Source organism: Chrysoperla carnea, chromosome 2 (assembly GCF_905475395.1).
Source record: "Chrysoperla carnea chromosome 2, inChrCarn1.1, whole genome shotgun sequence".
Lineage (NCBI taxonomy): Eukaryota > Metazoa > Arthropoda > Insecta > Neuroptera > Chrysopidae > Chrysoperla > Chrysoperla carnea.
In genome coordinates this window covers 22,130,182-22,144,568 of record NC_058338.1, presented here as the reverse complement: position 1 = coordinate 22,144,568, position 14,387 = coordinate 22,130,182, and the positions used below count along the sequence as shown (strand labels likewise).

Below are 14,387 nucleotides of genomic sequence, written 5' to 3'. Positions count from 1 at the left end.
TTCGCCTTTGTGCCATTTCTAGTTCAAGTTTGATAAATATCGTTAAATAACTCTTTTATAACTTTGCGGTTTAAATAAACATAGTGGCAGATATGAAGCTGAAAATGTAAAAATGATGCCCCTTTTTAGACTTTCCAAGGAAAATAATTTCGAAGATAATACGTGAATAAGAGAAGGAGGGATGCTTAGCCAAATATTTTGGGTGCCAGTTTTATAATGGTACGGCTTCGTTGAGGGCTATTGTAGTAGCATTAGAGGTAGAGGCGATACTTTATGTTTATATGCGAACAGACCTTTAGTATTTTAAATCGTTAATTAGTAAATTCCATAACAAGTAAGAACAAATTGATAAAACAGTATTAATGTAATTAAATATGAAATATGAAAAATTAATTTTTATAATTCAATAGATTCTCTTGACTTTCTTTAAATAATACAGTTTTCTTTTATTAATAATAATATTTAAAAAAAATACAATAAAAATCATAATAATAACAATAAATAAATATATATAAAAATTTCATTATTATTTATAATATTGTATAAATAAAATAATGTAAAGAACCCATTTAGATAGGTTTTTTTTCTTGATTTACAGGTAAAACCTGCTGTTTTAAGGCTTGTAAATGCTGTTGTAATAATATAAATAAAATTATTGTATTATATATTTATATTGCAAGAATTAAAATATTTTATCAATAATACAATGTAACAAATATTAAATGTATAGAATTTTATAAATTCTAAAACATAAATATCACATGAACAATTAATGTTTATTTTTATTTTATTTCAAAAAAAAAAAATTAACTTTTATTCATGATTTGTACTCTGAAACAAGTTGTGTCATCACTACGTGTTTCTTTATTATTATGTATTTTCTAGTCATTTTGTTAATTGTATATTTATTGATAAATTTTCTCCAAAAAAGTAAGATTTAAATATAAAAAGTTAAGGATCTGAAAAAAAAATTATAAATAAATTGATACTTAAATTATTTACAATAAGTCTTCGGAGATTTAATTTCTGAGATCTCACCCAAACACGGATACGAAGGAGCTGTCTCGGAGCACGCAGGCGAAAGATTGAATGCCTGTAGGTAACTTAAAAGAACGAGCATGAGAAGTATACAATTATTGATCAATTCAAAAATTACGCCGTTCTTTTTTCAGTGGATACTTTGATCAAATCACGATTTTTATTGATCAATAAGACCGTATTTTACCGGCAGGATACTTTATACACCGGTCTTTTTAAGCGAATAGTATTACTTCAATAATATTGAACGTCTGAGACTAGTCTAAGGAAGAACGAGTATAATGACATTATTTCCTAGCATAAAGTACACGGATTTCCAATTAATGTATCCTCAATTGGATTTTGTTGTTGATTGACATTTATTTAAAATACTTACATGAAAGTACATTGATTTCTTTTGATGAAAGTACACTTATCATAGCTAAAAACTAGTTTATACTACAGATAGCTAGAGGTAATAATAGTAGACATACAGGGTGGTATCACAAAAAATTTTATAATACAAGTATTACATGTTGGCTCTGAAAGCCAGCTACTGGCTACTTGTCTATCACATCATGCTGTACTTGCATATTTTCACTTTTACTGAATTGTTTAATAATTATTAACATTTTTAAGTGGTCAAAGTGTCCGAGAAACTCCCTGCTACGTTTGTTCAAACCGATAGCATGAATATGAGGTTATCTTGCTCATTTGAAAATGCAGCACAGAAAAAGTCGTAGAGAAAAGTTTGGTGCACTAAAAGGAGGCCACTCACGAAGTTTCAAGAGTGTATTGATAATTTAACAGAAAGGGTGCTGTCCAACGGATTAGTAATTAGTCCAACAACACTGAGAAAAGGTGTTATTGAGTGAGCTGAGCTGGGTTCAGCAAATTTTAAATTAGTGATGCTCCTATTCTCATTCTAAAAGAAAGTTCTCGACTCTCAAATACTATCAATATTTGTACGATACTCATCAATCCGACTAGTTTGTAGTATGTTAGTTTTCAAGTGTAGGATTTCAGACACGTAAAGTCGAATATGTCGAAGAATCTATTATCTTCCAAGTAAAATAAGAAAAAAACTCGATATACATCAATTTAAAAAAATCACAGCTCCCTATATTACTTCCCTTCTCAGCGTTTTTGGAAAACATAAGGGCTTCTACGGCATGAAACTACAAACTTATGGAATTTAGGGATTAAAGCGAGTTTCTCATAAGCACAATAATATAAGCAACAGTTAATTTAAATAATGAAATATAAGGTATTCAAAATTATACCTTCTAAGAAATCTCTTCAGTAGTTTGCCATTCTGTAAATGCATATAAATTTTATATAATTTATATAGCTATTAAAATTAAATTTTTAATATTATTTTAATTTATTATATTTATATTAAATTGATCTATTTGATAAGAAAACTGTCATATTACACAGCAGTGTTAGGATATAATAAAACTGTCAATAATATTAATTTATTAAATGTTATTCTTAACGCTTGAATTTTAATCATTGCAAATATCTTTGCTTAGAATAGAAAAAAATACAATAAATTGATAAATTTACTTTATTCAATATTATTAAAATTATATTTATTATGAATTCAATAGATATATAGTGCAGATACATTGCACCTAAGGGATAATTTCACTTAAATTCTTTAATATTTTTAGTTTTTGTTGACTAATATCTGTGACATAAAATATACGCTTATTTAGTTATTAAATTCCCAGTGTAGAAAAGTTCTTGTAATAGGCCCGATATTCCACAGAAAAATTTTCAGCATATTTTTACGTTTTATGATCTGAACAATAAATTAACATCACTTTTCATTGATGTCTGTGTATATGCATCGAGGACATTTTTTCGTTCACAATTTCCACCGCTTAATTTAGCCTCAAAAATAAAAACTACCGCTTAATAGTCTCCACCTCTTTTGATCTCACTTATCAACGTTCCATAATACTTGAAGGGATTGTTTTACGTAGCTAAAAGATATGCACAGTTTTCAATTTTTTAAATTTTAAAGTAGTCATACTTCATTGAGTATATCAGAAAAGGTAGCCATGAATTGTGACATTTACTATTTTTAATTTTTACAGAAATCTTAAATTTATGGTTCAAAATGATGATCATAACCATAGATAATAAATATTTATATTATACTATAGATAGGCATCTCTATCATCACCAAGGAAACTTGAGATTTAGTTCTCACTCTGTTCACCAGATAGCGCTTCAATCAATTGACCGCCTTTTTTAAAATACTCAATGCCAAATTCTAAATACAATTTAAATTTTTACTTTTTTTTTGTTTTACTGTTTTAGAACATGTTTTGGTATCAAATTTTTATTTGAAATGCTATCAAAGATCTTTTTTCCAAATCATGTGCTTAAAACAGTAAAACAAAAAATAATTAATTATTTTAAAGAAAAAAAAACGCTTTTAAATTATGAAATAAATTTATTAAACAACTAATCTTTTATTTTTGTTTATACTTTTATGTCTAATTTTATATTTCTTATATTTACGTAAAGCTAATTTTTTAATCCTATCAGTAGCAAATCTTAAATCTATTCCCCTCAAAATATTATTTACATTCCGAACCCACACCCTTGTATAAAATAAAAACATTCTATTTACAAATAAAAATTTTAAATCGTGTTTCTTACAACAAAAATCAAAACTAATAAATGTTTGCATCCGTGTTTGCATTTTCCAATCTTTTAAGATATGTTTCATTTTTATCTTTCAACTTTCGAGCAAGTTTTAACATATCTTTCGCAATATGGTAATATTTTCTTGCTGTTTTCGATAGTTCTTTCACTCTTCTCACATTTCCTTCTTTTAGTAAATGCATTTTTTTCTTCAAATCTATGAAAATAAAATATAGATATTTTTGATAAAATAGAAAAAAAAGAAACAAGGTTGGCAACAAACCTATTTGAAACACAGGTCGAATTTGTTCTTCTTCGATATTTATGGCCATAATCTTTCGACTCGTAGAAGCAATAGGCGATCCTAAAAATTGATTTCATTTAAATTTGCCGTTATTGATATAAATTAATTAAAATTTTTTGAACAATAATTTAAAAACTCATGTTCTATATACATAATATTATGATTTTAGGTGTCAAATAGTGAAAAAGTACAAAAGCTCCTAAATTTCAATAACAATTCCATTTTTTGTGATTTAATAAAGTATAATTGAATCCAAACAGATTGTAAATGAGCACAAAATATGCCTTCTCATGAAAAATCATACAGAATTGGATGGTGGTTCGCTATCAAAAGTTCTCCTTTAAAATAAACGCTAATAAAAGCTAAATTTTCCAAGCGTTTAAGGAAATAAACTTGTGTTTCAAGGCGATTTGAATATTTAATATCTCTTTAGGTTTTATTTTTATTCTCATAACTATATTTTTATATTTACTTTTTAAATTATAATTGTTAGAATCTAACAATTGAATTCACTCACCAGGTCGTTTTGATGCAGTTTTGTTCAAATTTATGTTCGAGGCCTCTGCATGTAAAAATTGTGAACCTAAAATAAATAAAAATTACCTTATAATCAAATTGTGTCTACATTCGTTGTTCCTCTATAAGACCTACATACAATAATAAATTAGTTACATAAGGATTTTAACTTACTACTTAAGTGGAGGCTAGGAAAAGCATTAGGCTTTAAGTTAGTTCGAAATTTTCCTGTTGAAGCCTGGAGTTTCATTTCGTCGGCGGAATGTAAATCGCAGACACGATAGTTTCCACGTTTCGAGTATTCGATGTCCGTTCGACCAATCGCTATTGTCCAATTTTTAAACTTCTGAAAAATTAAGTCTTTCAAGAATATTTCTATCCAAGTTGACAATTTTTTTACTTACCTCAAAATTCTTAGGAATCACATGTAAACCAATATCCTTCTGTGTTTTTACACAACCTTTCACACAACAATGAAAAACCATCTTAATATTTATTTAATTTTTAATTAATATTTTATTTGACACTATTTCAGATAAATTTTTGTATTAGTCTGTCAAATTTGACCAGACAACTATGATCAAAATGATTGTAGAAATTTAGAAAGTTTATGTGATACATACAACGTTTTTGTAATATTCATTGCCTATACTGTATAAATTAAGAACTTGATCTACAGTAGTGAAATCTTTTGAACAGAGTGATAAGTTTTTGGAACTCACATGGTAAAAACAGTTCAAGTTTCTTATCTATATTATAATTAGTTGTCTATGATCATAACTCTGCTCCAACTGTGATCATCATTTTGAACCATCTATATCTTTTTAATTTATAGCTCATGTGTTATTCTGATGTATGAGCTATATTGCTGTTACAAACAAACAAACGAACAAACAAACAAACATCCTTACTTTCACTTTTATAATATATAAGGATAGGGATAGGTATGTATACATGTGATGCGATAAAATAATTTCTTATTTGCGACTATGGTAGATAAAAAGACTCTCTTACAGAGGCAACGGACATAAATTAAAAACTAAATTTTTTCGATTCTTCCTTGGTGCGCTCAATTTTATGTTTATGTGGCATAGCATATCGAACTTATACAAGCTAATATAGTGTCTTAAGTTTTTTACTCCAATAAAACTTATACTAAATAAAAGCAATATTAAAAAACCCACTTTAAAAGATTGTGGCGACGATGGGACGAAAATATAGTTTTATAATAATGCTTCCATTCTGTTAAATACTATTTTTGTGATATTCTTATATTGTTTAGATAAAACAAAAGCGAAAAAAAGCTTGAACTAATTCTAGTTTGATTGAAACACAACAATTAAGAACGAAGCGATCAAAAAAATACCAATTCCTATATTTTCTTATTGGTCACTAATTATTATTATCTTTTTATTTAATTTTAATATTCTATCTATTTGACATTTGTCAATTAGATTCATGTGAAAAATTCTCATAATTTAAATACAAAAAAACTATACAATAGTTTCGTATTATTGTGATATTTTTTGTATTTAATATAAAGAAAAGTTTTAACATTTCTTTGTTTCATAAAAATAATAATTCTTGTCTATTGTTTTAAAAGAGTAAATGATGAAAACAAAGTAAAAACATAAATTTTGTAATTGTAAAGGTATTTTAGTATTTTTTTTTTTTATATAAAAATTTTGTTAAAAAATAATTATATTATATTTACATAATGTATAAAAATACAAACAAAACTTTAAGGTAAATATACCAAATAAAAATTTAAAGTAATGTACCAATATTTACCAGTTACACAAAACAAAAAGTGAAAAAGTATAAATATTTTGGACAAGGCAAACATTTGCGTAGATAAAATCCCTAGTAGTATAATTTAACAACCCCTAACAAGCGTAGTATTGAAAGAGTTGACGATTTTATAGTTCGGGGTCGGCAAAGTCTTCTCAACTTCAAATTAAAGAATATATCTGGTATATTTCTTATTCTGATATTTAGATAATCGACTATCCAGCACTATGATTTTTTACCCGACACATAACAAAGTGGTATGTTTTTCAATTTCAAATTTCAAAAGGGAGTACTTCGCTCATTCCACTATATCTTTAGTTAACCAACTTCAAACAAAAAAAAGAGGAGGTTCTCAATTCGACTATATTTTTGTTTGTTTGTTACCTCAGAGCATTCGGACTGGGTGGACCGATTTTGTTGATTCTTTGTCTATTTGAAATCTGTTGCTTTCCGTCTGATACCATTTCAATTTGTTCCAGTTCTGACAATGACATCCATGATAAAACCATTATGTCTTAAATTTGCATTAAGTATATGTGCTACAAATGGTCGAATAACTCAATATCATACGAACCGATTTTTTAGTGACAAATTAGTTAGTGTACTTCAGTTTCACTAAAAATCACAAAATAAAAAAACTTTAAAACGACTTAAAAGAAAAACTATTCCAAATCAAATTATTATGCACTAAAAAGTAAAAAAATAACTATAATATAATGTAGTTACAATTATTGTTATTGTTGGAGTCAATGTCAGCCGAGTAAATGTAGCAAACTTTTCTGTCACAGTTGTTTCCTAGGATGACGGCGACTCCACATATAACAATAACTGTAACTACATTATATTATCGTTATTTTTTTTACTTTTTTAGTGCATATTAATTTGTTTTGGAATAGTTTTCTTTTGAAGTGGGTTTTTTTTTTTAGTTCCTAGAAGCAAATTTCATAGTGCCAACTACGGACACCTCATTAGGGCTAGTTTCGAACCTCGTTTTTTCATTGCCTCTATTACATGTATGCACTCCTAATAATTCGATCGGCGACTACTAATTAATAAAATACCACAGGAAATGAAGAAAAAAAAACATCAATATTGTTTTTAGTTCACAAATATAACGGTGAACAATTATCTTAAATAAGATATAAACTGATTTCGTTTTAGAATCATTTCGTAGAACTAGATGCCACACAAACAAGAACCAAGTGTCCATATTTTTTCCCACAAGTGTATGAATGTATATTTAATATATGTGTATATAGTTAATATTTTATTAATATTTTCTTGTGACAAACATATAATTAGTTAAAATATATTACCTACATAATATATAAGTCTATTATTATTATTATGATGATTATTATGAAATCTGTGTGGTATTGTGGTAAATATTATGATATTTCATTGTGGTTATATTACCATCTATCTATATTATAATACCTAATGAAACTAGTTGAAAATATAATAAAGCAAACAGTATTGCCACGGTATGAAATAATAATATCGATATTTGGAGATAAAAAATTGTAAATTTCATCCAATTCACGGCAATTTATACATGGATGGGTCAAGTAAAGAAGGAATCGTAGGATATATAAGTTTTTAATTTGAAATAATAACGGTATGAGATAAGGATGTTTTATTTTTAACCCCCGAACCAAAAAAAGTGGTGTTATAAGTTTGATCGCTATGTGTGTCTGTCTGTCTGTGGCATCGTAGTGTCTGAACGGATGAATCGATTTTAGTTTTTTGGTATCATTTGAAAGGTAATTTAACGGAGAGTTTTCTTAAATATGTTTCAAGGGCGAGCTTAGGGTAACAGATCCTAAAAAACTAAAAAATTGACGATGATCTTCAAAATCGATTCAGTTTGGAAAGGCATGCCATATAATATTAATATGTAAATAATTACTATGGAAATGAATGGTTAAATAAACCTCACTCAATTCATTTCGAATAGTGAAAGGCCATTTAATTAAAAAAAAATGAAATTAGTACCTAAAGACGCTTTTTTTAAATTAAATAATTCTTAACTGAACGATCCTAATTTCTGCCGAGGATAATTCCATTGAGAAACAAAGTATAAATTCTTTGAGAAAAGTTCCTGACATTGATATTGATTGGAGGGGTATATATTAATTTCCCGAAATTATGCTTGCAAATTTATCTTAATCATTACGGATTCTTAAGAGTAACAGGTTAATATGTGCAAAATCAGCAGATTATTCAACTGTGTTTTGTTTAATATATGCAGTTCGAAGAAAGAGAGAAGTATTGACGAAGGAATCTATAAACATAAATTTCGGAGATTAGAGGGAATTAGAAACAATGTATTTAGATTTCAATTTCTACCTTTCTTATCGCCAACGAGATTGCAAAAAAGTTGTTGGCGATATACCTTTAGTCTTGATAGATTATGGATTGTGTTATTTTAAATACAGCATAATAGAAAGCTATAGATGTAGTTATAAGGGATCTTGTTGAGGCATTGATTTGGAACTGTGTACGACCTTCGGACATTGAGTATTAGACATTCATTAAAATTTGTATGGTATTTATGATATTACTCTAAAAATTATACACATCTTTTTCTCATTTATTTTAAATCAACATAATTATAAGAACGTTTATAATATATACATAACTATCCACATAAATTGATTCATCTAAATAAAAAGAAAAACACGACCCTAAATTCACTGATTTGTTAGGGAATTCGTTGCTACAGTGAAGTTTCTAGGTAAATACTGTCTAAAAACTGTTGTTTTTTAGTTTTTTCAGAATCGTTTTGCGTTTTTGAAAGCCGTTGGATAACGATAGTATACAAAATTAAGTACACAAACAATATTAATTAGTTAAAAAAACAACAAAATACAATTCGTCATTCATCATTTACAGCATGTATGTGTGAGTTGGAAAAACGCTTGGCATGAATCCAAGAGACTCGGGTGCGATTCTTATCATATGTGTATTTTTTCAATTCTCTTCGTGTTGATTGTATTGATTCTGACAACTTTTATGCGAACAGAAAGCTGATTCTGGATGGATTTACCTCAACGACAAAAGAGCAAAGTGAGATAAACGCAGCATTGCAGCAATTCTTCATGAAATGACCAAGGGAATATGTGTTAAAGAATGTAGATTTTCGTTTACTCTTACAAAAAAAAAAAATGTCGCGAAATTACATTTAAATCAACCAATATGACATAGGTAGCTATTTAATGAAAGAATATAAATTTTAAGTTTTATATAATTCCAAATAAATTCGTGTACACCTGTATTATTTGAGTATTAAATTAAATAAAAGTGTGATGATCCATAGTTGATAATAATTTCAACTTGTTGCAATAATTTTAAGCTTTAGAGTACTTTCTGTTATTTTTATTATTATCATTATTGTGATTATATTATATAATAACTTTATATGTTTTGTTTTATTAGTTGCACGAAATAATTCAGCCAAATTTTAATTAAAAATTTTTGTTAATAAATAATTAGATTTTTAATAATTTTAAAATTATTTTTTAGTTCATTTAATTAATATTTTTAATTATAGCTGCATACATGTAAATGTTTTCCGGGTGCATTTTTGATTTTGCAGAAATACTTATATTGACAAATAATGAGTAATCGTTTTATTACGAGTTACAAATATAACATTTATCCATTTGGAATTAAATTCTCCCGTCAGTACCAGTATTTAAGGTACAAAAAATCAATTTCGAAGTAAAATGTCAATTAGCACTAACAAATTTTTGTTAAGGAATTTGTTCTTAAAGCGAATCAAAATTTTTTTAAGTACTTGAAACCAGCTTCAACTTAAAAGTTCATTTCGAGTTAAGTTCCGGTTTTTGTCAACTATAAAAATAATGCTTTTGATCAGATTATTGTAAATTATAGCGATTTCAATACTACAAGTATCGGATGCGACAGCTAAGAAAAACAATCATTTTGTGTTATTACCCACACGACTGAAGCTTTTAGTTGTAATTTGTCAGTCGAGAAAATTTTTTCTCGAGACATTTATGATTGCTATATTAAATATGTTCAAATAAAATGATGATAACTCTAAATTCGATAAAAAATTTTAATCTTTTAACGATTTATTAGCGAAAAATAAGTTTTTTTGAATGTCTAATCGCCAGTTTTTTTATCGCAATATTTTTTATGGCTATTTTGCGATGTTTTTGCATTGAAACTTAAATATAATAACTCGAAATGAATAATAATATGTTGTATATATAAAAGTACGAAGCCGGCCCTGATTCGCAGGCGGATTATCGAAAGTTGTATAAATTGATTTTATTATATCAAACCGTTTTCTAATTTACTTTAAGGAATACCGTAGACATTTCAAAATGTCATCTATCCTGTTAATAAAGCTATTAACAGATGTGAAAGTTGTAATATAAAATAAACTCACCAGAATCTTTTTTTAACTATCGTATTTTTCAAATTAATTTAACAAACTGAAAAGTCAATGAAATTTATATCAAATTTGTTTTAAATAATGTTTTTCTCTCGAAGATAGTTATACCATAAGTTATATTTTTTTAGAAGTTAATAATTGTTTTTAATTTTTTTGGAAGTTAATAATTGCTCTGATCCTATAAAGTGGGCCAAACTTTCATATGGTAAAATTCGCCACAATCATAAAAACAGCAAGTGAAAATCTTACTTTTGATTTTTACATAATAAAATTGTTTTAAACTAATTTAGGCTTGAGTAAAAAATGACCCACCATTTTTTTGATCATCGTTTCTAAGTTTATTGATTAAACTCAATGGTAATATATGTATCACTGATAGATTTTCCAAATCGAATATCAAAAATCATTTATTGCGAAAAAAGGCGTACAAAATTAGAACTTGGAAATCAGTTAAGATAATCTCCAGTTTCCACACCTAAGAAAACAACATCATTCTTGTTGATACTGCGTATATGACCATAGTAGTTTTAAACACGCAGTATAATATTAAAAAAAAAAAAAAAAAAAAAAAAAAAATATCTCCAGTTAAAAGCTAAACAATTCAGAAACGATTTTTAACACAATTTTATGAACTTTTTAAGTATCTAGTATCTAGTCGTTTTCTTCCGCTAAAGATGGGTTAGGTAAGGTTAGGTTAGATTATATTGGCTGTCCACGAAGGACAAACTTAGGCTATAGAGCCCATTGTGATACCGTATATGTGTTTTACCACCTTTTCGTTGTAATTACATGTATTACCTCCTTAATTTCAGAAGCTGACAGAGAGACATCAGCCCATCACAACTATTAATTAAATAAATTTTTGTTGCGACGGCGGGAATCGAACCCGCTACCCTGGGCATACCGCCAAAGAAAAATAATTATAAATTTACATTTCAAAATACGGTTACCATATTGTACTCATCCTAACTAATTAACATTATGAATCATTAATCCGGAATGTCTATAACCATTTTAATAGAAGAATTTTAATATTCAAATAATATGAAAAACAGTATAATTGCATTAAAATAGTATAATTTATGATGATTAAAATGCATTATTTACAATAGGAATGCCAGGCCATACTAATAAGTACCGTTAATAAAAGTATTTATTATTATGTACAATATAATTTAATAAATACATTAAAAAGTATATTTAAAACAATGGATCTTATTTATACAATTATGGTAGTGATACAAATAACAAATCATTTGTAAAACTTAATAGTTATAGACCGTGCACTCATAGCGAAGTGAAATTGCCATTATTTTTGTCTTCTATGTAGAAAATTCGTTAGGGATAGTTTACACTAACATAGAAATTGGAGAAAGTTTTTCGATTCCACCAAAAAAAATTAAAGCTACCAAAACTTTAATAGTGAAAACCCAACTTTGACGGATGAAATCATTCAGTTCAATCAATTCAGTTCATCAGTTTAAAATCAAAGAACTCGACTTTTACACTTTACCAAACCTACTCTTATCAACAAACCAAATGGCAGACAAAAGTAATAAAAGAATCAATGTAATTTTCCTTCAATATAGGTTCATGGTCTATAATAGTTATTTGTAAAATACATTATACATTTTTGTTTTAATCTATTTTTATTTTCAATTGTAATCATTATACAGATAAGATACTTTTTAAAGACATTTTATTTATTGTTTTCACAATGTAATTTATGTAGATTTATTTAATTGTATTTTATATAGAGTGTGCGTACAAATGATGCATAAACCTTCTCTGCGCTCCCTTTAGTTAAATATTCATAATCCAATGTGCGTTATTTTAATTGATAGCTTCAAAAAATCTCCTCAAATATACTAAGTATATAAAAATTTGCTTCTCATATCATATCCTCCCATTGGTGTAACCTAAAAATTTTTTTTTTTTAAATCGAATACTTAGGGAGGATATGCCACTTAAGAAATCATACACCACGTCAGCTACATAAAAGTGCTTTTGACAAAAGTTTTTAACAAAAAAAATAAAGGTCATTTATCTGTGTTCGTCCGATTTTCAATACTGTTTTTGCCCAAGAAAACAAGATACCTTGTGCTTAGAGCAGTGGGGTAATTCTCATAATTTTATACAACTACTGCGCTGGTAGTACGGAAAAAATAATGGCGAGAGACATGGAGGAAAAATTCTAAGAAATATTGATTTTTGGAAACTATTATTATATTTTCGATAATAATTTGTATATTTAGAATAAGTATGAAAGTTTAGAATAAGTATTTTACTAATACTTTTAATGAAACATTCTGTATTTTGGGTAATACAAAGTACCTGTTTAAGAAAACTAATTAAACTTAAAATTATTATTTTATCTACATTAGGAAATATATTACATTTCTATTTTAATACACACTTTCAATATTATTATTATAGTTATGTTACACAAGTTGCATATACAAAACAAATAATCAGCTTGTTCACAACATAATTTTCATCTATACTTCACATTTTACAGCACCATGCAACTTATATACCTAACTGTAATCTAAATTGCCTAGCTAAACAAAAGTAATAAGTAAAGCGTACTAATAACTATGATTACAAGCATTTTATTATCTACTAACCCTTCGCGTCAGCGAGTAAATAGTAAAATTTATAAAATTCTCACTTTTTTATTATCTGTGAATTAATTAGTAAAATACTATGTGCTGGTTTACATGATTTTACCACCAGTTGACAAACTCTCCACTCAGTAACGAGTAAACTCGCGGAATGTAATTGGCGTTTAAACAACACAAATTTTTGGAATAAACTGCTTCGTTGGTAAAACGTAATAAATTCTGTGCCTAAGGTTTTCCTAAGGTGGCAGGCTCGATTCCCCTCGTCCCAACAAAAATAAATTTAATTAATAGTTTTAATAAGATTATGTAGTGCATGGTACAAGTATGAAAGAGGTGTACTCAGCCTCTCAAAGTTATTAATGAGGTGATAATATGCGGATTAACAGGGAGTATCCCGTGAACAGGCAGTATATTCTATACAAAGTAGAAAACTATACAGTCAGTAGTGAGTAAACTCGCTAAATGAAATCCGCTTAATCATACAAATTTAAAAAGAAAAAAAGCTTCGAAAGTTTGTGTGTAAAATTATAGCCTGAAATAATGAAAATTGACTATGGACAAGCATTCAGATCTACAGTCAAAAAAGTGACTAAAAATAGAGAGAGATCCAAAATTGTAAAAAGAAGTAAGAATAATTAATTTTGAGAAAATAATAATAAGTTCCCTAGACGTTAAAAGCGACCTTAAATAAAATAAAAAAAAAAAAATAATAATAATAAAAAAATAAGTTCTATGCATTATGAAAATATATCCCAATCATACATTGTTCATAGTTATATATGCAACTGACATAGCAAATACGTAGTAATCTTGCCGTTCTTTTGAAATAAACTCATCACAATGTAGGTACCTACTTCGTAATAGTACATACACTGCGATGAATTCACATAATAAACATAATAGACTAACAAGCGTGTTTGACCAAACTTTTCTTTTATAGTTCTAAAATATTTTTAAACTTTAAAGCACCTATCTCTTTCATGTGCATTCAAATATATTTATATTTCTAGATAAGTTTAGGTCTTGAGGTCGATGAATTTATACCCTA

The 14,387-nt window shown here is 27.2% G+C and overlaps 2 protein-coding genes across 2 annotated transcripts in view; both read right to left on the bottom strand.

Annotated features, from left to right (window-relative positions):
* The window catches only part of LOC123291417 (uncharacterized protein DDB_G0283357-like), a 121,703-nt gene that overhangs the window by 84,777 nt on the left and 22,539 nt on the right, over positions 1-14,387 (bottom strand). The window lies entirely within an intron of this gene.
* LOC123292544 overlaps positions 3,228-14,387 on the bottom strand; it is a 48,549-nt gene continuing 37,389 nt past the window's right edge. Inside the window, exons 3-7 of the mRNA XM_044873258.1 lie at positions 4,903-4,958; positions 4,673-4,844; positions 4,500-4,565; positions 3,962-4,042; positions 3,228-3,274 (exon numbers count right to left, since the gene is read on the bottom strand). Of these exons, the coding sequence (XP_044729193.1) occupies positions 3,228-3,274; positions 3,962-4,042; positions 4,500-4,565; positions 4,673-4,844; positions 4,903-4,958 (422 nt within the window). The remainder of the gene's footprint in view (positions 3,275-3,961; positions 4,043-4,499; positions 4,566-4,672; positions 4,845-4,902; positions 4,959-14,387) is intronic.